This window comes from Aethalodelphis obliquidens, unplaced genomic scaffold, assembly GCF_003676395.1.
Source record: "Aethalodelphis obliquidens isolate GAN/ISIS:26980383/991018 unplaced genomic scaffold, ASM367639v1 scaffold14, whole genome shotgun sequence".
Classification (NCBI taxonomy): Eukaryota; Metazoa; Chordata; class Mammalia; order Artiodactyla; family Delphinidae; genus Aethalodelphis; species Aethalodelphis obliquidens.
The window spans coordinates 16,611,203-16,635,418 of NW_020837958.1; the positions used below are offsets into that span (position 1 = coordinate 16,611,203).

The 24,216-nt window shown below is 34.9% G+C and overlaps 2 protein-coding genes across 5 annotated transcripts in view; one reads left to right on the forward strand and one right to left on the reverse strand.

Annotated features, from left to right (window-relative positions):
- DNAJC24 (DnaJ heat shock protein family (Hsp40) member C24) overlaps window positions 1-7,332 on the reverse strand; it is a 62,989-nt gene extending 55,657 nt beyond the window's left edge. For 3 of the 4 annotated variants that reach the window (XR_003434502.1, XM_027115121.1, XM_027115119.1), the window contains exons 1-2: window positions 7,264-7,332; window positions 6,325-6,468 (exon numbers count right to left, since the gene is read on the reverse strand). Coding sequence is in view for 3 of the 4 variants with exons in the window: in XM_027115121.1 (XP_026970922.1) it covers window positions 6,325-6,435 (111 nt within the window). In the remaining variant the exon portion in view is untranslated. Of the gene's footprint in view, window positions 1-6,324; window positions 6,469-6,944; window positions 7,175-7,263 lie in introns of those variants that run through there. The other variant, XM_027115120.1, reaches the window with a different exon arrangement.
- Window positions 7,333-7,370: 38 nt separating this feature from the next.
- LOC113624875 (doublecortin domain-containing protein 1-like) overlaps window positions 7,371-24,216 on the forward strand; it is a 94,903-nt gene continuing 78,057 nt past the window's right edge. The window contains exons 1-2 of the mRNA XM_027115115.1: window positions 7,371-7,475; window positions 13,548-13,611. The gene's annotated coding sequence lies outside the window, so the exon portion shown is untranslated. The remainder of the gene's footprint in view (window positions 7,476-13,547; window positions 13,612-24,216) is intronic.

Consider the following 24,216-nt stretch of genomic DNA (forward strand, 5'->3'; position numbering starts at 1 on the left):
GGTTCAAGTTCCATTCTGAGTTTTGGCTGTGTTTTGAGTCCCAGCCCGTGGGTTCAAGTCCCAATCTAACTTTTTGCTGGGTTCAATTACCATCTGAGTTGCGAGGTTTCAGAAGCAGACCCAGAGATGACCCAGATGTTAGAATTACCAGACAGGGACTTAAAAAAAAAAAAAATTGTATTAGAGTATCTAGTCGAAGTGGTACACAACACTAGAAAGGAAAAGATGAAAAAGACATGAAAACTATATAAAAAGACACAGGAGAAATACTAGATACAAAAATTATATAATAAAGAGTAAGAATTTCTTTAATGAGTTTATCAGCAGGTGGACACAGTAGAAGGAAAAATAAAACCAATGAACTTGAAGACAGGTTCCAAGAAATTATGCAAACTGAAATAAAAACAGAAAAAAAAAAAAGACTAGGCGAAAAAAGAACAGAGTATCCAACTGCTGTAGTACAATCTAACATATATGTAATTAGAATCCCAAATGAAGAAGAAAGGAAGAATGGAGCAGAAAAAAAAAATGTGAAGACATAATGGCTGAAAACATTCCAAAACCAAAGAACGAAAGATATCAACCAAAAATCCAAGCTCAGTTAACCCTAGATAGGATAAATGCAAAGTAATCACATTTTAGGCACATGCCAGAGAAACCACTAAAATCAAAAGATAAAGAAAAAATTTTGAAAGCAACCAAAGAGAAAGACACATTAAAAAGAGGATATGAATTACAGCTGACTTCTCCTCAGAAACAACTGAGTAGGAATATTTCAAATAAAATAATAACATTATACTATGGAGTTCATAGCATATATGGAGATAAAATATATGAAAACAAGAAGAAAAGGGAAGGAAGGTGGTAAATGGAAGTGTACTGTTGTGAGGTTCTTACACTGTGAAGTAATAGTATTTGTTGAAGGTAAATTTGATAACTTAAAGATACATATTATAAACTCTAGAATAATCACTAAAAAACATATATATTAATCAAAGCATAACTAAATATTCAACAGAGGAAATAAAATATCAAAAAACACAATTCACCCAAAAGATGCTAAGAAAGGCAAAACAGAGGAACAAAGAGCAAACAGGACAAATCCAAAAAAAGATTACAAATTTAAACCCAAACACTGCCAATAGTTACATTAAATAGAAATTAACTAGGGAGTGGGGGTAATGAGGTGTTGTTCAAAAAATACAAAAAAACTCCCAGTTACAAGAGGAATAAGTTCTAGGGATCTAGTGTACAGCATAGTGACCATAGTTAACAATACTGTATAGTATACTTAAAAATAGCTAAGAGATCTTAAAAATTCTCACCACACACACACGCAAAGATAACTATGTGTAGTGACAGATAGGTTAACTAACTTATTGTGTTAACCATTTCCCAATATATATGTGTATCAAATCATCATGTTGTACACCATAAACTTACCCAATGTTATGTGTTGATTAGATCTCAGTAAAGCTGGGGGGAAAATGTAAACGGACTAAACACTGCCAATAATGGACTAAACACTGCCAATAAAAAGGCAGAGATGGACAGATTGAAATTTTTTAAGATCCCAATTACTCACTATATACAAGAAAACACACATTAAACATAAAAGAGACACACTGAAAGTGAAAGGATAGAAAAAGATAAATCATATAAACACTAAGGATAAGAAAGGTGTGTGGCTAAGAAATATCAAAGTAGACCTCAGGAAGAGTACTATCAGAAACACAGAGGGGAATTTTATAATAATCAAAGGTTCAAATTCATGAAGACAATCTTAAATATATAGCTGTACGCAATAAAAAGGATCCCAAATAAAGAAAACAAAAATTAACAAAATTAAAGAGAAAAACTGACAAATCCACAATCACAGGCAAAGACGTTATGCCATTCTCTCAGAAACTGACAAAACAAATCGACAAAAAAAGAAAGCAATAAGGATATAAAATATTTGAATGCTATCAGCTTGACCTAATAGACATTTATTAGACATTTATTATTAACAGCAGAATACATATTTTTCAAGTGCATGGGAACATTCACTAAGATAGACCAGATGCTAGGCCATAAAAAAGTTTTAATTAATATAGAGGAATGAAATCATACCAAATATATTTTCTAATCACAACAGAATTAAATTAGAAATCAATAAAGAAAGTTCTGAATATTTTCCAATATTTAGAAATTAAACAATGTACTTCCTAGTAACCTACAGGTCAAAGAAAACTATTACAGGAGAAATTTTAAAACAGTTTGAACTGAATAACAAAAATACACATATCAAAATTTGTGGGATGTAGCTAAAGAAGGGCTCCTGGCTTAGAGAGAAATTTATAACTTTAAGTGACTATGTAAGTATGTAAGAAAAGAAGACAGGTGTACAATGAATGATGCGTGTTTCTACATTTATAAACTGGGCAAATAAAAGCAAGTAAGTAGAAGAAAGGATATCATAAAATTAAAAGCAGAGACCAAGTGAAGAGAAATAACAAATATAAAAATATCAACGAAGTAAAAGTTGTTCTTGGCAAAGATTAAAGAAATAGATAAACCTCTAGCAAGCCTCATCAGGAAAAAAGAAATAGATAACACAAATTACCAATATAAAGAATCAAAGGGAAAACATAACTACATAACTTAAGCAATAAAAGGAGAATAAGAAGATAGTATGAACATTATGACAATAAGACTTCTTAAATGAAATGGAAAAATTCTTGAAAAACACAATTCACCTATGTTGACAAAACAGAAAATAGAAAATCTGAATAGCCCTATAGCCTCCAAAAATAATTAAATTCCTAATTGCAAAATTTCCTACAAAGAAAACTTCAGGCCCAGATGACTTCCCTAGTAAATTCTATTAAACATTTAAGTAAGAAACGATGGCAATCTTACACAAACTTTTTCAGAAAAGACAGAAAATGGAATCATTTCCCAATTCTTTTATGGAGCCAGCATAACCATGACACTAAATTTAGACACAGACATACAAGAAAAGAAAAGTATACCAGTATACACCGTGAACCTAGACATAAAAGAACAGCAGCTGGAATCCTGCAATACATAAAAAACACAATACTTCATGAACAAGTAAGATTTGTTTATCCTAGGTATGCAAAATAAGTTTAACATAAGAAAAATCAATATAATTCAGTATATTAATAGGTTAAATAGGGAAAACTAATACATGCAAACTTCAAGAAATGTAAAAAAAAAATCTAATAAAGTTCAATACCCATTCATGATAAATACTCTCAGCGGCTAGGAATAGGAAAAATTTCCCCAGCCTGATAAAGGGCATCTTAAAAAACACAGCTAACACTCTATTTAATAGTAAAATATTGAAGGTTTCCCCCCTAAAATCAGGAGCAAGGCAAGGATATTTCCTCTCACACTTCAGTTGAACACTGTAATAGAAGCACATAACTACTGCTTTAAAGCAAGAAAAATAAATAAAAGGCATACAGATTACAAAGAATTAAAGCTCTCTTCATTTGCAAATGGCATAATTGTGTTGGTATAAAATTCTAAGGAATCTACAAAAACAGCTACAGGACAACTGACAAGCAAATTACCAAGACTGTGGGATACAAGATCATTATATAAAAATAAACTACCAAAAACATTTCTAAAAACTAGAAATAAATCTAAAGAAAGACGTGTAATACTACACTGAAAGTTCTAAAATATTTCTGAGAAATTAAAGATGACTCAAGTTATGGAGAGATCTAACATATTCATGGATTAGAAGACTCAGTATTGTTAAATATTACTAAATGTCCATTCTGCTAAAATGGATATATATTCAATACAGTCACAATTAAAATTCAAGCAGTATTTTTTAATAGAAATGTATAAGCTGATTCTAAATGTCTACGTACATGTAAGCAATCTAAAATAACCAAAATTAATTTGAAGAGAAAAATAAGATTAGAGAATTTAACTTTATGTGACTTTAAAACTGACTATAAACCTAGAGTAATCAAGAAAAATGTATTAGTAAAAGGATAAACAAATATATTCAACAGAATAGGGTCCAAAAATAGACCCATCTTGCCAAAACAATCCAATGGAGAGAGGAAAATCTTTTCAATAAATGAGGAACAACTGGATATCCATACTTAGAGAAAAACAAAAACATGACTTCCTATATCACACGATACATAAAAACCAGAGGTCTAAAAGTAAAAGCAAACTATGTATCTTCTAGAAGAAAACACAGGAGAATATTTTCATAACCTTCTTAGAGAAGACACAGAAAGCACAAATCATAAAACAAAAATTTGATAAATTATATTTCACCAAAACAAAAAACTTCTCATCAAAAAGCACCATTAAGGAAATGAGCTGGCAAGCCATAGGCTAGGAGAAAATACATACAATACATACACGAGCTCAAGAATATATTTAATTTTTAAAAACGAGCCTTCACAAAAGAAAATTATACAGATGGCTAAAATCACATTAAAAAAGAGCTTAACATCATTAGCCATCAGAGAAATACAAAATAAAACCACAATGAGATTTCACTATAAACACAGGAGGACTGTGCAGGGGTTCTCAATGAGATACGGAGGTTTGCAATTTTTAGAGCCAGGAGACATTTGTAGTTGTTACTGGCATCTAGAATGCTGCTAAACATCCTATAATGCACTGGACAGCCCCACATAACAGTTATCCTGCCCAAAATGTCAATGGTGGCAAAACTGAAAAACCTCTAATAGATTAATTGAAAGAGACTAATAGCATCAAATATTGGGGAAGATGTAGAGCAACTGGAACTCTCTGATATATTACTAGAGGGTATGCAAAATGGTTCATTCACTCTGTTTGACATTTGACAGATATTACCATATTAAGTGCAAATGGCTTCTTGTCAAATTAAACGCCAAACGGCCTACAAGGCCCTGCATGATCTAAACCCAGTCTACTTCTCCAGCCTCATCTCTCAGTTAACTGAGGCACAAGGATGATACAGTATTAGGAAATTTTTCAAAAAAGTCTACTTGATGGGCTTCCCTGGTGGCGCAGTGGTTGAGAGTCCGCCTGCCGATGCAGGGGACACGGGTTTGTGCCCCCGTCCGGGAAGATCCCAAGTGCTGCGGAGCGGCTGGGCCCGTGAGCCATGGCCGCTGAGCCTGTGCGTCCGGACCCTGTTGCTCCGCAACGGGAGAGGCCACAACAGTGAGAGGCCCCGCGTACCGCAAAAAAAAAAAAAAAAAAAGTCTACTTGATTTTACTGACAGAAATCTTAAAAATCCTGAGACAAAAGAAACCTTAACATCATTTAGCTCAACTTATTACCTAAAGCAGAGATAAATAATACATTCTTGACAGTGAAACATCTACTGTCTCTCACAATAAACACTAAGTTATGGCAAAAATCTCATAGATCTATTTGATAAAAACTAGAGAAACAACTAATATTATATAAATAATGGTCCTCTACTCTTTTTGTAAACTGAGTTAACTGGAGACCATTATAGTTAGTGATACTGGCTTAATAAACCCCACAATATAGGCTGAAAAAATTAATATGGTAGTTTAGAAAGATACTATCTATTTATAAATACCACAACTCATTTCACAAAAGAATGGAATCAGGTGAAAAAGTGTTTAACTGGCCTAAGTCAGTATTATTCAATAAAAATATACTGCAAACTATAAATGCAAGACATATGCAATGTTTAAAAAGCAGATGAAGTCAATTTTGATAATACATTTACTGTATATGCAAATATATGCACATATATTATGTACAAAATATGCAAAATAGCCAATATAACCAAAATATTATCACTTCAACGTTTAATCAACATAATATTTTTAGACTATTTTATATTCCTTTTCTGTACTAAGTCTTCAAAATCCAATGTGTGTTTTATACTTACAGCACACCTCATTTTGGACTAGCCAAGTTTCAAGTGCATAACAGCCACATGTAGCTAGTGTCTACTGGATGCTAATGTCGCTTATAACATGACACACTTCAAGGAATTTTACATGGATTATTTCATTTAATCCTCCCTGAGGAACATACAGGGGAAAGTAACTTGCCCAAGTTCTCAAGGTTAGTTAGGGGTAGAATCAGGATTTTAACTTAATCAGCATGACTCTGATCTGGTACAAACCACCATGCTATCTCACCTCAAATCAACTTTTTTCTTTTACAATATTACTGAAACTTTCAGTTAACCAAATTAATACTTTGATTCCTGCTTTGATATTACATATTCATTTTACGGACACCTAAATTTCCGGTCACATAAAAAACCTGATTTTCCCCCTATGATTTAGAAAATGAAAGAAAAGACTTACCATTAATATGAGTTTTTGATACTTTTGCTTCAGGTCTGACACACTTGCAGATGGGTCTGCCTCCAGAATGCTGTACCAATCCTTTTTTGGTATCTGCTCAAATGCCATCATCCCTCGAACAAGAAGTGGGCCTTCTCAGATCAACTGAATAGAAATATTAATGACAATTCATTACGGTTTGAGTGTATCTAAGAATTAACTAGGTACAGCTTCCCTAAGTTCTGTAATATTTAATTAAGTCACGATTATAATGCAAACCTGAAGTATATATTTTCATTCAAGACGCCCCAAGAATATCATATATGAGTATACAGACAAGTGTGAAAAACCTGATAGCTTCATGATATACGCTTACATCTTAAATTAATAAGTATACAACAGCATTAAAAAAAAATAGAAATCGATGATGAACCCGAATGGTGGATGACCCTCTAAGCAAGGTTATTTCTGCTAGTCTCTTGATAAAAGCGACACACAGTAAGTACTCACTAAACACACTAGAGTTTAACAAATGTTTACAAAAAGAATAAATATTCTTAAAAAGCAAAACGAAGAATTAAAATGAATTTCGGAGCATTCCCTCTTAATGTCTCCAGTTCAATTCTTTTCTTCCAGATTACCTTAAAAGAATAACATGCGAAACTGGCAGTCAGCACCGGCAGGTAGAGAGCAACAGTCCCTCGGTTATCGGAGAGGCGCTCAGACCTCGCAAAGAGCTCCTGAACCTGTTCACTGGAGGATACGGCAGCCCTCCAGCAACCGAAAAGACCCCTCTAGGAGCCCCAGAACCAGGAAACCTCTTCCCACAGCCATGAACTTAACGAGACATCCGGGGCTTCCTCAAAATTGGGACTCGGAAATCCTCTGCATTCACAGTCGGCTCTGTAGTCCAGCCACAGGCCGGTACTCTCTCCTGGCTTCACTAGATATCAAACTTACCAAACTTAGTAGAGCCACAGGCGCTCACTCCTCTCCGGCCGCCTTCCAAACCTCGGAATCCGTTTCTACTTCCGCCGGAAGTCATTGTCCTGACGCGATCACGTTTCTAGCCGAGCCGCAGTGGCTGAGGCACCGATCGGAAGCGCCGTTCCGCCCCCCTGGACGCGGTCGCTATGGTAACCCAGTCGCCGCTTCCACGGAGTTTACCAACCGTAAGTGCCCGAGCTTTGGAAAAAGGCGTTCTTCGCCTCGTTCTAACTCGCTCTTATCCTGGCTCCCCGAATGTCGCTTCTCTTCTCTTCCTCAGCGAGCACCCCCATCCCCCGGGCTTCCTCCGCCTTCCCCAAAGCTTCCTCCGCTTACTCTACCCAACGCCGAACGTAGTACTATGGCGGGGGATGGGGGGGTGAAGTGGGGGTACTGTTGGGATTGGCGGGATGAAAAGGATGAGGAGAACTGATTCCTCCCGTCTCCCAAGACTTCCTTTGGAATGTTCTCATTTCAAAATTAAGAGAACTAAAACGTATGCTGAGTAAAGTTTTTCAGTTTTAATATTTTTTTCTGGAAGAGATGTTCAACTTAGTTATTTCTTTTAGATTTTAGCAACCAACTTGAAAAATGAAAACTTTTCAAAATCCTTTCACTCTCTTAGCAAGTCGTCCTGTTCCCAGGGTAGCCATGCTATCTTTCAAGCTCACAGAAAAAGCAGAATAAAACGCTCGCTTTGAGACTGTTGCTGGGCACTCCAAATGGGCACTTAGTTTTTTTGTTAGCTTTTTCCTTCTTCCCTCTCCCTTTCATTTGTTCTGTGTTCCCTTGTATTCTCAAACCTCTGTGCTGCTTACCTTATATTGACTATTCTTTCTTGCACTGTACCTGGAGGTGAAAATTCATCTTAGTTCTCCGCAGCATGATATAAATCTCACTTGGAGATGTTAAGGTAGTTTTTTTGTTGTTACTGCTTAGATTTGCTTTCCTTCTTCTTTTTTTATCTTTCTTCTACCAAACCTCCGTTTGAGAAGCCGTCAAGACAAACCCTAAGCACATTGAAGAAGATATTTTGATATAGTCAATTATTTAATGATGGTATGAACAATAAAGAATAACTGGATGATACAGGAAAGTTTAAAAATCTAAAGAGAAAGGTATAGTTTAGGTTCTTCATAGGATTTTGTCATGTTTAAGGGCAGACACAACGAGCATTATACTAAGTCAGAGGATCTGGTTTTCAGTCCTGGTTCTAACATACCTTCTGTGTGGCCCTAAGGATACCTAAAACGACAGATTTAAGTGTTCTTCTGAAAACCTTCCTATACAGTACTATCAGAATGGCACCCACTTGAATTTTTTTTTTTCCGGTACGCGAGCCTCCCACAGCTGCGGCCTCTCCCGCCGCGGAGCACAGGCTCCGGACGCACAGGCCCAGCGGCCATGGCCCACGGGCCCAGCCGCCTCGCGGCATGCGGGACCCTCCCGGACTGGGGCACGGACCCGCGTCTCCCACATCGGCAGGCGGGCCCCCAACCACTGCGCCACCAGGGAAGCCCCCACTTGAATTTTTATAGCCCTCAAACTTCCCTTTTCCACTGCATAGTCCTTCTTTGTATAGATAGTTATGCTCAGGCCCTTCAGTTTTTATAGAAAGAGCACTTTATTTTGATTTATGAATCCATTAGTGTATTGTGTTCTCTCTTTTATTCCTTTTTTTGAACAAACTTCTGAAAACTCTAATCACAGTACCTCAATTTTTCCAATTTACATTTATATATATATATTTATTTGAATATAGAGATACACATTTTTGTCCCCACCAAATTCCAAATGTTCTTTCATTTCATATCAACATACTTTAGTTTGCATCCCTAAAGCATACTTTAGTTTGCAACTTTTTCTTTCATCTCCATAAAGTCATTATTCCACCAAAATTATCAATAATTCACTGATGTTATCCAAATCTACTGCTTATTTATATTTCCTTAGTTGTCTCAGAAATGTCTTTTTATTTGCTCGCGTCATGATCCAAAATCTACACATTGCAATTGGTTGTTCTGTCTCTTAAATATCTTTTAAGCTATAGCAGCCCCAATTCTTCACTACTACCTTGTTTTTTATTTCTTTTTCTGCCATTGGCTTATTGAAAAAACAGATCAGTTGTCCTACCATCTGAATTTATACCAGAATAAACTTGTCTGTTTATTTATACCAGAATAAACTTCTTTAAATACTTTAAACACTTTTTACATAAATCCTTGCTCATTAGTCTTCCTTCATTTTTTCATTTTTTAGAGCACTACTGTCCAAAGGAAATGCAGTGTAAGCCACAAATGCAAACCACACATGTGATTTTCTTTTATGACATCATCATTGGGGTATAATTGCTTTACAATGTTGTTAGTTTCTGCTGTATAACAAAGTGAATCAGGCATATGTATACATATATCCCCATATCCCTCCCCTCCCTCTTGCCTCTCCCTCCCACCCTCCCTATCCCACCCCTCTAGGTGGTCACAAACCACTGAGCTGATCTTCCTGTTCTATGTGGCTGCTTCCCACTAGCTATCTATTTTACATTGGGTAGTGTATATATGTCAATGCTACTCTCTCACTTCGTCCCAGCTTACCCTTCCCCCTCCTCGTTTCCTCAAGTCCATTCTCTATGTCTGCATCTTTATTCCTGTCCTGCCCCTAGGTTCATCAGAACCATTTTTTTTTTTTTTAGATTCCATATATATGTGTTAGCATACGGTGTTTGTTTTTCTCTTTCTGACTTACTTCACTCTGTATGACAGTCTCTAGGTCCATCCACCTCACTACAAATAACTCAATTTTGTTTCTTTTTATGGCTGAGTAATATTCCATTGTATATATGTGCCACATCTTCTTTATCCATTCATCTGTCGATGGACACTTAGATTGCTTCCATGTCCTGGATATTGTAAATAGTGCTGCAATGAACATTGTGGTACATGTCTCTTTTTGAAATATGGTCGTCTCAGGGTATATGCCCAGTAGTGGGATTGCTGGGTCGTATGGTAGTTCTATTTTCAGGTTTTTAAGGAACCTCCATACTGTTCTCCATAATGGCTCTGTCAATTTACATTCCCACCAACAGAGCAAGAGGGTTCCCGTTTCTCCACACCCTCTCCAGCATTTATTGTTTGTAGATTTTTTGATGATGGCCATTCTGACTGGTGTGAAGTGGTACCTCATTGTAGTTTTGATTTGCATTTCTCTAATGATTAGTGATGTTGAGTGTCCTTTCATGTGTTTGTTGGCAATCTGTATATCTTCTTTGGAGAAATGTCTATTTAGGTCTTCTGCCCATTTTTGGATTGGGTTTTTTGTTTTTTTGATATTGAGCTCATGAGCTGCTTGTATATTTTGGAGATTAATGCTTTGTCAGTTGCTTCGTTTGCAAATATTTTCTCCCATTCTGAGGGTTGTCTTTTCGTCTTATTTATGGTTTCCTTTGCTGTGCAAAAGCTTTAAGTTTCATTAGGTCCCATTTGTTTATTTATTTTTTTATTTCCATTTCTCTAGGAGGTGGGTCAGAAAGGATCCTGATCTGACTTATGTCATAGTGTTCTACCTGTGTTTTCCTCTAAGAGTTTTATAGTGTCTGGCCTTACATTTAATGCATTTCACACATGTGAGTTTAAATTTCTCAGTAGCTACATTAGGAAAATAAAAAGAAACAAGTGAAATGGATTTTAATGATTTATTTATTTAACCCAGTATATCCAGAGTATGATCATTTCAAAATGTAATCAGTATAAAAATTATTAATGAAAAAAAATTATTAATGAAATATTTTACATTCTTTTTTCATACTGAAGTCTTCAAAAGCCGGTGTGTATTTTACCTGTACAGCTCACCTCAATTTGGACTAGCTACCTTTCAAGTGCTAATAGCCACATCTAACTAGTGACTGTCAAACAGGGCAGGTCTAGAGGATAAAGTCCTACCTCCTTAACCCAATATTCCTCCCCAATATGATCCTACTTTTCCAGTCTCATCACCTATTACCTCTGTACATGAAACAATTAAACAATTTGGATATTTTCTTGGTACTTCATAATTTTGTTCAGATGGTTTGATGGTTCCTCTTGCTTATAACATCATAGCTCTTTTCTCCCTCCTATCAGTTTTATTCCTCCTTTAAGACCTATCTGTTCCATCAAGTCTTTTATGGTGGCCCAGTCCTTAGAAATTACTTCCTCCTCTCAACTTTCATAGCAGTCCTGGGTGTACTCCACATTTGTACTCATCCTAAACCACAGTGTATTGTTACACACTTTCAGATGTATTTCTAATTTCCAAATCAGATTGTAAACTCTCTGAGGGCAGGAACATCTCTCAGAGAAACTAAGCACCTGCTTTGCTGCCACATTCTCTGGAATTCTAATGATGTGTGTCTACAGTAGTTTTGTTTCTCACTATTTTAAGAAGGTAATTTATTCATTTTATGTAAAGCAAATATAACATAAATATAAACTGTGTTAGCATAATGGTTATGAGCATGAACTCTGGGGTCAGACTGCATAGGTTTGAATCCAGATTCTGCCTTGTACTGGTTAAATGAACACTTTAAGTTAATTAATCTCTGTGCCTTAGTTTCTTCCTCTATAAAATAGAGATAATAATAGTATCTCCTTCATAGGTTTGTTGTGAGGATTAAATGAGTTAATAGTGTCTGAAAGTAAGTACTCAGTAAAGATTAGGTATTGTTATTATTAATAATGAAATATTTGTTGCTCAGTTTTGATATATTAGAACATTAAGAATTCATAACAGTATTTTAGGAGTTTCCAAACAGAGCAAATGAAAGCCACAAACTATTGAATTGGAGAAATGAAACCAAACCCAAATGTTTGTTGAACTGTAGTTTGCCAGATGCATTAGAAGCATGGGCAGAAACCTCTTAATTCCTGTGTCATCAGCGTCTAACGTAAGCCAAGAAGGCATACATTAACTATTTGATTTCAAGATGATTCATCAAGTACTATATCTAGAGCTAGATATAGATGTAGATATAAATATAGTTATATAGATATAGCAGAGGTTTGAGACCATTTGTTGTAGTGATAGCAATCACATTCTTATTCAATTTATCACTTTAGTACTTGCCTACACATAAACTTACTAATGTCCACCGTACATTAACAAATTCTTACCTTGAGATCATATTAGTAAATTGTGCTTCTTATTGATGGATATTTGCCATATATGCAGCATACTTCTGTTAATTATTTCTTAGCCTAGGATTATACTGATATTTACTTAGCTCTCTCTACTGGTTTCATTACCAACTCTTCTTTAATTTCCTTGATCTTATTATCTCTGAATTTTTAGGATTTTTATATCAGTGAACTAAGCTATATTTATTTTTATTTATTTATTTACTTATTTTTTTCCGGTACGCGGGCCTCTCACCGCTGTGGCCTCTCCCGTTGCGGAGCACAGGCTCCGGATGCACAGGCCCAGTGGCCATGGCTCACGGGCCCAGCCGCTCCGTGGCATGTGGGATTCTCCTGGACCGGGGCACAGACCCGCATCCCCTGCATCGGCAGGCGGACTCTCAACCACTGCGCCACCAGGGAAGCCCTAAACTATATTTATTTTTAAGTACCACAGAATATTATGGTTATACACTGAAATTAGATGATTGCCCCTAGAGCAACTTAAGAGTCTATTGGCTAGCGATGAGATTAAAAAAACCCACAAAAACAAAACCACAATGACATAGTACATATATAGCCTTCATTCACTTATTCATTCACTCAACAAATATTTGTTGTCTACTAGGTGTCCCACGCTGTTACAAGAAACACAAGACAGAGTTGGCTGTAGCCCTCTCAAAATCTTAAAGTTTATCTGGGTAGACAGACAAGCAACTGAAATAACTGTGCCAAGTGCTTTGCCAGAGGAAATACAGGTTATTTAATTGCCGCAGTTAATAACTTGCAGTTATGTGAATAGAATTAGGCAGATTACTTGACTGATTGAAATCTTTGAATCAAAATGAGGCTAATCCAGGAAGATACATGGAAGTGCTAAGTTTTAAATAATGCTGTGGCAGAGAGGAGAGATGAATGAGTAGAATTAGAGAAATTTCCTTTTTTTTCTTTTTTCTTTTTTTTTTGGCCAATTATCTTAAAGGTCTAGACAATATTGAGAATCAGCTGTAATGAACAGTCCTATCTCATCTTTCGGAAGTGGTTTTGCATTTTTTCCTTTCTCTGATTGTCTTCACTTGATCTATTCTCTCCTTTGTCTTTCAGCAGTAATCATCAGTGAACATTCATTGAGTTTAAGCAAGGCAGTGCACTAAGCAGAGGAGACAAAGAGGTAAATCCTTTTCCCTGTCGCCACACCTGTTGCTGTGTTTTTCTTGTGTGCTTAACTTCAGTTGTGTCAGTGTTCTTTCAAGCTGGTTTTGGACTTCTTAAAAGTCTTTATCTTATCTGAAATTTTTGTGTCTGTCTTCCTAGCTTCTTCACATCTGATGTTTTAATCGTTCTATGAACCTATTAAAGACACTGAATATAATCCATCTTCTGTTTCTCTTTAGTAATCATAATAAATACCAACTTATTATTTCCCCATTCACTTCTTTACCCCTTTCTCATTGTCTGATGACCACTCTGAAACCTTGTAATGATCTCTTCAAACCATGCAGTGATATGCATTTATATGCTCTATTTTTTAAAGCATCCCCTCTTCTACATTTTAGTTTTTTAAACCTGAACTTTTTTAAGTTAATTTTGTCTGTAATTGACTCACAGAAGAAAGGTTAATTTGAATGATCAAGGGGTGTTAATTTGTGGGTTAAAATGTGTTAAACAGTTGATATGAAGTCTGTTTAAGTCAATTAGAGAGTGTAATGAAGCTGTTTCCAGAGTGTTAAGGAACCTTTTGAAGTCAACTTGGAATTCACTCCTGTGTATCAACCAAGGCATCTGGCTAAACATGCCATTGCACTTAGGTTTTTAAATTTGTTTATATTACAATAGATACAAATAGGTCTACATACTTAAAACAAGTTTGACTTTATTAAGATTCTTACATTTTGCTATAGGAAATAAATTCATGATTTAATTCATTAGCAAAGTGAAAAACATAATTAGTAACACAGTTATCTTTGTTACTCTCATATTTTTTTCTAAAATAAAGTGCAACTGAACTCTGTAACCAACAAAACATTTCTGCGTTTTTGTTCGTTTTTAAAACTAGATTAGTGTCATTATTGTTGAATTATTTTTAAAACTAAGTACCTCATATAGAAAGGGACCATAAAAAGACATGTAAAATTTGGTATACTCATTTAAGAAATGATTTGTTTTCCCCTCCAAAATTATTTGAAGTAATATGAAACATTTTAGTGTTGGTAATATCTTTAAAATTTTCAAAATAGTTAATGTTATTATGCAGAGTTTAATGTTATTATGCTCAGTTTCAATAGTCGAATATAATTTTTGTGTAATGATAGGTATATTTAAGATGAGTGAAGCAACTTCAACAGTTCAGATCCACAGAGATATGAGGGTAGAAATCAAATTTTAGAATACATTCTTCCCTTAGCATCAGGGTTACTATGGTACTATTTTTTATCACTTGTGTCAGTTTACTAGTAAGAAATATATTCAGCATTTCAGCTTCTTCTTGCAACCATTCAGTTTAATTATTTAGAGAGTGAAGAAAAACAACTCTTACATGCTAAAGGGATTTCTGCAATGACAGATTAGATGCCAAAATAATGCAACCACACAACTTAAAAAATATACTGAAGAATAGATGTTTTCTGATGAATTTCCACAAAAATATCGTATTTTAAAAATATTTTAAGCAACTCATAATATTACTTTTTAATCTACTGCAGAAGCACTATGAGTATAGTGTTTTGTAGCTCATTAGCTATTTCTTTAATGAGTTTTTTTGTGTGATAGTTAAAGTAACAGACAAATGACAGATTGTTTGCCTTTAGTGATTTCCCTGTTTCAAGCCCATTACAAAGCAATTAGAAATCTGACAGCATTTTCACTCTGCATTACTGATCATCTAAAGTGATGAGGAATGAGAGGTGATGAATATTAATTGTATATTTTCATATGATTATCATAAATTATTACCTTGTCTGATGTGCTGCAGGTGAAGTGGGAGCATAAGAGAAAGACAGTCAGATACATTAATTTGAAAGACTATATGACTTTTCTTAATCTTTGTAGTGTAAATTCTGATCTGCAGTGTTAGTCTCTATGAATATGAAATTAATTCTTTTTAACTTCTAGCTATATTTGGGGTAACTTAAATAACTTTTCTTATTCCAGTGCAAGAAAAGGAAAAATTATTTCATAGTACAATGTACATATATGTATTTAAGTTCAGAATTTTAAGAATCTAATTTAGAAAATGAGATAGTGAATTTTGTTGATATACCTATATACAATATTCAGATATATCATTACAGAGGAGAAAGATATCCTTAGAAATAGATCTTATGCTAGTCTTATGTTAAAGTCAGGTAATCCTACAAAAGAGGAAACAAGAAAGTGTAACCAGATGTAAAAGATTTTTCTGGGTCCTCTGTAACAGTTCTTTTACTCTTAGTCCACTGTATATCCTGTTTCCCCCGTTTCTTGCTTCAGGTAGATGAGCCTAAGCCTGTCACTAGGACTCAAGTGCTGTTGTTACTTGGTTCTCAGCCCTGAAAAAGTAGCAAAGGTTGGTCCAGAAACTAGATAATAGTCTTTGGTACAGGAAGAATTGGCAAGCTTAAAGCATTTGAGATGATTAGAAATGTATTTGGATCAATTTTACCAAAGTAAATTAATTTATATTTTGATATCTCTCTAATTATAGGTATTAGTTGATAATCAGTAAATACTGAATTGAGTTGAATTTCATTACAGTAATGAGGCCATGTCTTGCTTCCGTCTTGTCTTTTGGACCTTTTTGCTGTGGTTTGCTTTGTGGCATACTGTCCCTCAGAGGCATGCCATCCTGGATCCATCTTTATTTATGAAGGTCATAATGCATATGATAATATGATTATAAATCAATAAAAATGGACTTTTCACATGCTTCTTAGAAATCATTCTCCTTACTTTATATTCAACTCCTCAACTCCTTTTTGCTGATATTCTTTACCTTCTCTTAGTCCAGACTTTAAGTTGATCCCTTGTACAGCCCAATTCTCCTTTTCCACTTCTAACATACCACCAACCAACATACTTACTTGCCTTTTGGCTAAAGTCCCCACTTCTTCCTTTAGAGGAATTGGTTTAGAAATTTTACATATTTTTGCTGTGACAGAGAATAGCTATGCATACCTGAGTTTATAGTAAACTGGGCGGCAAACCATGACATTGTTAGCAAATCAACAGCTGAGGAAACAAACACTCCTAAATCGTAAATTGTAAATACCTGGTTACTTGCCCTCATTTCCTTTTGGGCTCCTCAGTACAAGTAATGTCCTCTTAAGGTTGGGAAAGTCTCCAATTGATTGTTTCCAGTGTATTTAGGCTTAGAAAGATAGTTAAGATCAAACAAACAATTCGGTGGCCAAATTTTTTTCTTTCTAAGGTATTTATATTATTACTTTAAATAGTAACAGAGGTTGGGAAAATAGGGATGTTAATTACATAATGAGAACAACACTTACCCTGGTCCAATAAGCAGCTCAGTTCAAGATAATGTTGGCTCTTGTCTGATTAGATTCTTGTCTAATACAGACCAAGTGTTTGACTTCCTTCCCAGCTGGGACCTCTTTCCTCCATAGTTGCGCTTCTAACCCCCCTGTGTACTTAGCCAGCTGGTCACATGACACAGAGACCTCTCTCCTTGAAAACTGGGCTCATTTCTCCACTCCATACACTTCTTTACACTGTCTCTCTTTTCTAACCAAACAGCAGCTATTCTTTACACTTTTCAAGTTTCAAGTGTTTTTACTTATATTTAAACACCACTCTGTTACTCATCATTTACTCTAGTCATAGAGGATCCTTTTAAGTCATTCACAAAGCATTCCCTCTTTCCCTCTCAAAATTCCTACCTAAAATGGGTTTATGTCTTCTACCAGTACAGTACCACTTAACTGAAGCAGCAAGTCATTTAAGATCCCTAGGGAAAAGAAAGGTCAACAAGTTGGAAAGAGAACTAAGGAAAAAATTTCTTATTAATTTCAGAGATGTCAGGGATCTGATATGATGGAGCTAAAACATGAATGAGTCTAAGATTCCTGACTAGTCATTAGTAAAGACATTGACTCAGTTCTGAAACAGGCCCTCAAGAGAGAGGAGATATGTCAACATCCATTGGCTTAGCGTTGAAGACGGTTTTCGAATTATTTTATTCCTAAACCATTTTCCCCTACACTAGATTGGAAAATAGAGTAAAAAAGCTCACAATACTTAACTAGATTACACTGTTCACTTCTGACTTTATAATATGATCTGTCATTCTATCAGAAAAAGATACTAAGTTCATCTGGCATATTTGGCTTTTCAGATACTGTGTTGGTTGTTTTCCAATATTTTATGCCCTTCTAGGTGTTACTAATTGATTGTTTAATTTGTTACTGAATGTTTCCAGGTTAAACTAAGCTGTCTAATTACCAAAATCATTTCCCCTTGTTTTAAAGATGGGTATGATTTCCCTTTTCCAGTCTCCAGGGACATTTTCCCATCCCTTTAAGATGGTGAAAGCAAAAGGAAATAGTTAAAAGTATTGAGAGGGAAGAGGAATAAAAAGATGATATTCTTTCTTCCCTTTGCAGTAGTCACATCATCCATGTGACTTATTCTAATCTGATAGTCATAAATATTTGAGTAATATTTTAATTCATTCTTTGAACTTCTTAAAGTTTAAATTTACTGTCTCCCCAGGAAACAAATGTTTCTCTTTAATAAAAGTAAATTGGATCATGCATATGTGTCATAAGGAATTTACTCTTGCAGGTTAGTTCAGTCAATCCTTAACCATTATAGTGTATGGTTTCTTTATCAAGGAGTTAGCACAAGGTGAGCCCCAGAGTACACTGTTCTATCACCTCATATTTGGCACCCTGCCTAGAAGGTGATCTTTTAAAATTTTTAAGTTCTCCGGGAGAATGGTACATAATAGTTGTTATTGAAACAAATTGGAAGTACAAATTTATGTAATCAGATTTGAAGGATTTGTTTCCCACTAATAGTTGAGCAGCTTTCCTATTTTGGTTGGTTTAACAATACCTTTCAGTAGATTTCAAACTTCACATCATGGCTGATAGAACCACTTCTCTCTCCCCCTCTCTAGAAAATGTATCCTAATCCCTCTTAAACTTGAAGTATAAAATTCAGAACACTGTATCAGTATACTTCTGTGTCTTCTAGGGTACCTGTAAACCAGAGATTGTATTTTAATAAAGGGAAAGGAGAAAGAAAAGAACTCCTTAAACTCCAATTTAGCACACTGGCACAAAGATTTTCGGATCATTTATTCAAGTGGTTAGCTCAAGGGTTAGCATTAACTTTGGGGGCTTCTTTGTGATCAACAGGGCTTTCAGTTTTCCATGGTTAAGTGCTCCATTTAATGCATGTGAATAATAAACTTAAGCAAATTAAAAGGGAATTTCATGCTTGGGAGGTAAAGAAGTTTATGCAATTTTACCCTTACCTAAAGAACTGACCACTAAAGTAATATAGAAGGAAAAGAGTTTTTTTCCTGCCTTCATGTTGGAAATTTGATTTAAAAACCTTAAGATTTCCCATATAGCATTTAAAAACTTTTTTGAGCCTGCTCCATTGCTATGTGATAACCTTTTATTTCTAAAGAATTAGGTGTTTCTCTCTCTAAATGGGAGCTAAAGCAAGAGTTGAATTTTTTTTACCTATAAAATATGCATAGTTATGAAAAAAGTATATACATTTGAAAATTGCATGTATTTTTATGCTCCTATTTACTTGTTACTGTGGCAACCACCACACTGCCTAGTATTTATGTTGTCTATGATTCAGAGCACCTTTTCAAAAAAATAAATATGCCAGAACCATGTATTGGTTTACTTGGGTGTTTAGAAAAATGTTTGTTCTAATGAATATTTTTGAAGAAAAATAGCAATAAATAATGTAAACTTCAGCCAAACGTAAATAGTACCTTTTCCTGTAGTATGTTTTTAAAATCGAAGCAATTACATTTTTTCTTTTCCTTGTTATGAAAATCAGAATAAAGAATATAAATAATGAATTTTCATAACTTATGGGTTAATCTTGAAAGGTAGTCTCTTGATTTTTATTTTTATGACTTAGTATTTTGATTCATAACAAATTTCTGAAAATATAAAACATGAACACTTAGATAAAATGCTTAATGCTAGCTACGTAAATCAGAAAATATAAATAGTTGGCATTTCTGATCACAGATGGTTCTTTGAATGAAAGATTTGTATTTTGTATTTGAAATGAAAGGCATGGTTGCTATTATTTTTCTTACTTTAATTATTTAAATTGTTTTCTGACATGTGTGATACATAAATATAATTTCTTAGTGTTAAACATCAGAATGGAAATTATGAAGCATCAAATGAGACATGTTTCATGTCACGTATTACCTGTTAAGAAAAACTGCAATACAACATTTAAGTACAACAGAATAGTGAGCATATTGTCTCTGATACTTGTAAAGAGGATGTATCTGCAGTTTCACAGTTTATGTTGACAGTATCTTTGTGGGAAATGTAATTATCAAATGAATTATAACATGTCCTAGTATTAAGATTATTAATAGTAATTTTAATTGCCTTTTTCAAGATAATTGGGTATGTTCTCATAAGTATATGGGAAAGGGGGCACTGAGCTAATTAGATATTTTGAACTCAGTTATCTTTAAAATCTCTAGAAGTTTAACATATAGCCTATATTTCAGGAATTTCTTCTTTTACTTGAATGGTTTTCTAAGTAGAATTCAACTAATTTGTAGTTCATACAATCTTACTGATTATCCCTTGATATTCCTCCTTGAGTACTGATATGATGAAAAATTTAAATAATGGTATGTATGTATTTATTTGAGGTATAGATGATTTACAATATTATATTAGTTTCAGGTATACAACATAGTGATTCAATATTTTTATAGATTATACTTCATTTAAAGTTATTAGAAAATATTGGTTATGTTCCCTGTGCTATACAATATATCCTTGTAGCTTTTTATTTTATATATAGTAGTTTATCCCCTCTCCCTATCTTGCCCCATCCCCCTTCCCTCTCCCCATTGGTAACCACTAGTTTGTTCGCTATATCTGTTAGTCTCTTTCTGTTTTGTTATATTCATTCGTTTTGTTTTTTAGATTCTACATATAAGTGATAACATACAGCATTTGTCTTTCTCTGTCTGACTTATTTCACTAAGCATAACATCCTCCAGGTCCATAAAATCTTATTGATTATCCCCTGATATTCCTCCTTGAGTATTGATATGATGAAAACTTTAATTAATGGTAATTTTTAAATTAAATTTTCACTACGAGTTAGAAAATTATTCTTAAATTGGTAAGGCTAAGAAATAATATTTTATTCCAGTAATGAGTGCTGTTAGATGGGCTTTCTATATTTCTGTAGTTTTAGAAATTGGTACATGTCTAAAAAGCAAGTCACCTTGGAAATACACATCAGCAGGTTTAAAATTGTTCATACATTTTAATCTGGGAATTTAACTTCCACAACTTTTTTTTTTTAACATCTTTATTGGAGTATAATTGTTTTACATTGTTGTGTTAGTTGCTGCTGTATAACAAAGTGAATCAGCTATACGTATACATATATCCACATATCCCCTCCCTCTTGGGTCTCCCTCCCATCCTCCCTATCCCATCCCTCTAGGTGGTCACAAAGCACCGAGCTGATCTCCCTGTGCTATGCGGCTGCTTCCCACTAGCAAGTATTCAGTGGTACGGTCAAAGGTGTGAACAAAAACCACAACTTTATTTGAGATAGGAAGCATTTGGATCAACCAGCTAGGATATTAAAAAAGTAATTAAAAAAATCATGTTCTTGGGACTTCCATGGTGGTACAGTGGTTAAGAATCTGCCCGCCACAAAGTAAACCATAAACAAGAAGAAAAGACAACCCTCAGAATGGGAGAAAATATTTGCAAACGAAGCAACTGACAAAGGATTTATCTCCAAAATATGCAAGCAGCTCAATATCAAAAAAATAAACAACCCAATCCAAAAATGGACAGAAGACCTAAATAGACGTTTCTCCAAAGAAGATATACAGATTACCATCAAACACATGAAAGGACACTCAACATCACTAATCATTAGAGAAATGCAAATCAAAACTAAAATGAGGTACCACTTCACACCAGTCAGAATGGCCATCATCAAAAAATCTACAAACAATAAATGCTGGAGAGGGTGTGGAGAAAAGGGAACCCTCTCGCACTGTTGGTGGGAATGGAAATTGATACAGCCACTATGGAGAATAGTATGGAGGTTCCTTAAAACACTACAAATAGAATTACCATATGACCCAGCAATCCCACTATTGGGCATATACCCTGAGAAAACCATAATTCAAAAAGAGTCATGTACCACAATGTTCATTGCAGCTCTATTTACAATAGCCAGGACATGGAGGCAACCTAAGTGTCCATCGACGGATGGATAAAGAAGATGTGGCACATATATACAATGGAATATTACTCAGCCATAAAATGAAATGAAATTGAATTATTTGTAGTGAGGTGGATGGACCTAAAGTCTGTTATACAGAGTAAAGTAAGTCAGAAAGAGAAAAACACATACTGTATGCTAACACATATATATGGAATCTAAAAACAAAAATGGTTCTGAAGAACCTAAGGGCAGGACAGGAATAAAGAAGCAGATGTAGAGAATGGACTTGAGGACATGGGGAGGGGAAGGGTAAGCTGAGATGAAGTGAGAGAGTGGCATTGACATATCTTCACTACCAAATGTAAAATAGATAGCTAGTGGGAAGCAGACACATAGCACAGGGAGATCAACTTGGTGCTTTGTGACCACCTAAGGGGGTGGGTTAGGGAGGGTGGGAGGGAGAGGCAAGAGGGAGGGGATATGGGGATATATGTATATGTATAGCTGATTCACTTTGTTACACAGCAGCAACTAACACAACAGTGTAAAGCAATTATATTCCATTAAAGATGTTAAAAAAAAAAAAAAGAATCCACCTGCCAGTGTAGGGTACAAGGGTTTGAGCCCTGGTCTGGGAAGATCCCACATGCTGCAGAGCCACTAAGCCTGTGTGCCACAACTACTGAGCCTGTGCACTAGAGTCCGCAAGCCACAACTACTGAGCCCGTGTGCCACAACTACGGAACACTGCTCGCCTACAGCCTGTGCTCCACAACAAGAGAAGCCACCACAATGAGAAGCCCGCACACCGTAACGAACAGTAGCCCCCACTCATTACAACTATAGGAAGCCCGCACGCAGCAACGAAGACCCAATGTGGCCAAAAATAAATAAATAAATATTTTTAAAAAATCATGTTCTCAACAAATATTTAATAGCATAGGAATATTCTCATTAGGTGAACACAGCTATATATAAATTGGATTTTAATATGGTCACACATTTGTTTAAAGTAAAGACTATATATCTCTGTAAATTTCATTGACCAAAGTCAGAAAACAAATATTCAAAAATTATAATGGTGGCTAACTCCAAGCGTAGGAGATTGTAAGAAATTTTATTTTTTATACATCTTTCCAATCTTAATATGGGGATTTCTGTAATAACTGCAGTTATCATCATTCAAATTGTTTTTAATAAGAGAAGTTAATTAAAATTGGACACAGTCATTATAATGAAAATTCCGCTAGTGAAGGAACAATAAATATTGTCTTGTTCAATGTTGAATCCATTGTCTTTTTTTTAAGTCTGAAAATAGTTGGTGCTTAATGAATATTTAATGATTGAATGGATGTATGATGGGATCAGGAATTAGCAAAGTGGCTTTAGGAAAAACATTTGGAGGGCCACAAAGATGCCTTCTTTATGTTTTATTTATCATAACAATGGGTGATAATAATATGATAAGAATATACAAAAACTGCTCTGCTAACCATAATTCTGGTAGCATAGAAGGCAAAACTAGATGGCTGGGTTTATCTTAGTATATTTAGTTTATAGAGTTGTACAATTACAGCTATTAGAACAGAACAAACAAGCAAAAACATTTATCATTGAGATTCCAACAGGGGGAAAAAAAACTTGTCTGAGAATTTCAAACTCCAGCCCTTAATCTCACCACGTTTTTTCAACTGAACTATTATTTTTATGAAGCAAGTTTTGATGACAACTATTGCATTATGAAATACAAGTGGAATACAACTATTACATTATGAAAGAATAGACTTCTATAGTAAGCTATATTTCTATTGTCACAAAATTAATTTAAAAAATAATAATTAGTAATATAGGTGATTAATATGTAATTTACATGTTTATAGGGCACCAGAAAGGTATTTTTCAGGAAGAAATCAAGTGTCTTCCTTCATTGAATTGAATGGTCAGCCTTCTAGACAAGCTTTTTGGGAGATGGGGCTTTACAAAATGAGATATCTGAAAGGGCAGCCTTCCAGGTGTCTCCTAATAATGAGTGTAGCAGCAACTTACATGACCTCCTGAACCAAGGTCATTATCTACCTTGATAATATCTTATATACCTGAGGGTGCAACTGTGGGATATAATGGCTTCTACTGGGGTGTGGAGACATTGTTTCAGCATTGGAGGGAGGTTAATGGCAATTAAATCAGTGAGGCCAAATCTGATGTCAGGAAACATGATATGTCACTGCTGGAATGCTACAGTAGTCCTCAACAGACAGATACATTCTGACTTGGAGGGATATGGCCAAGAAGTCTGCCTCAGGATTTCCAAATATGCATTGCTTGGGACTGGTCTTTAGAAGTTACCTCTAAC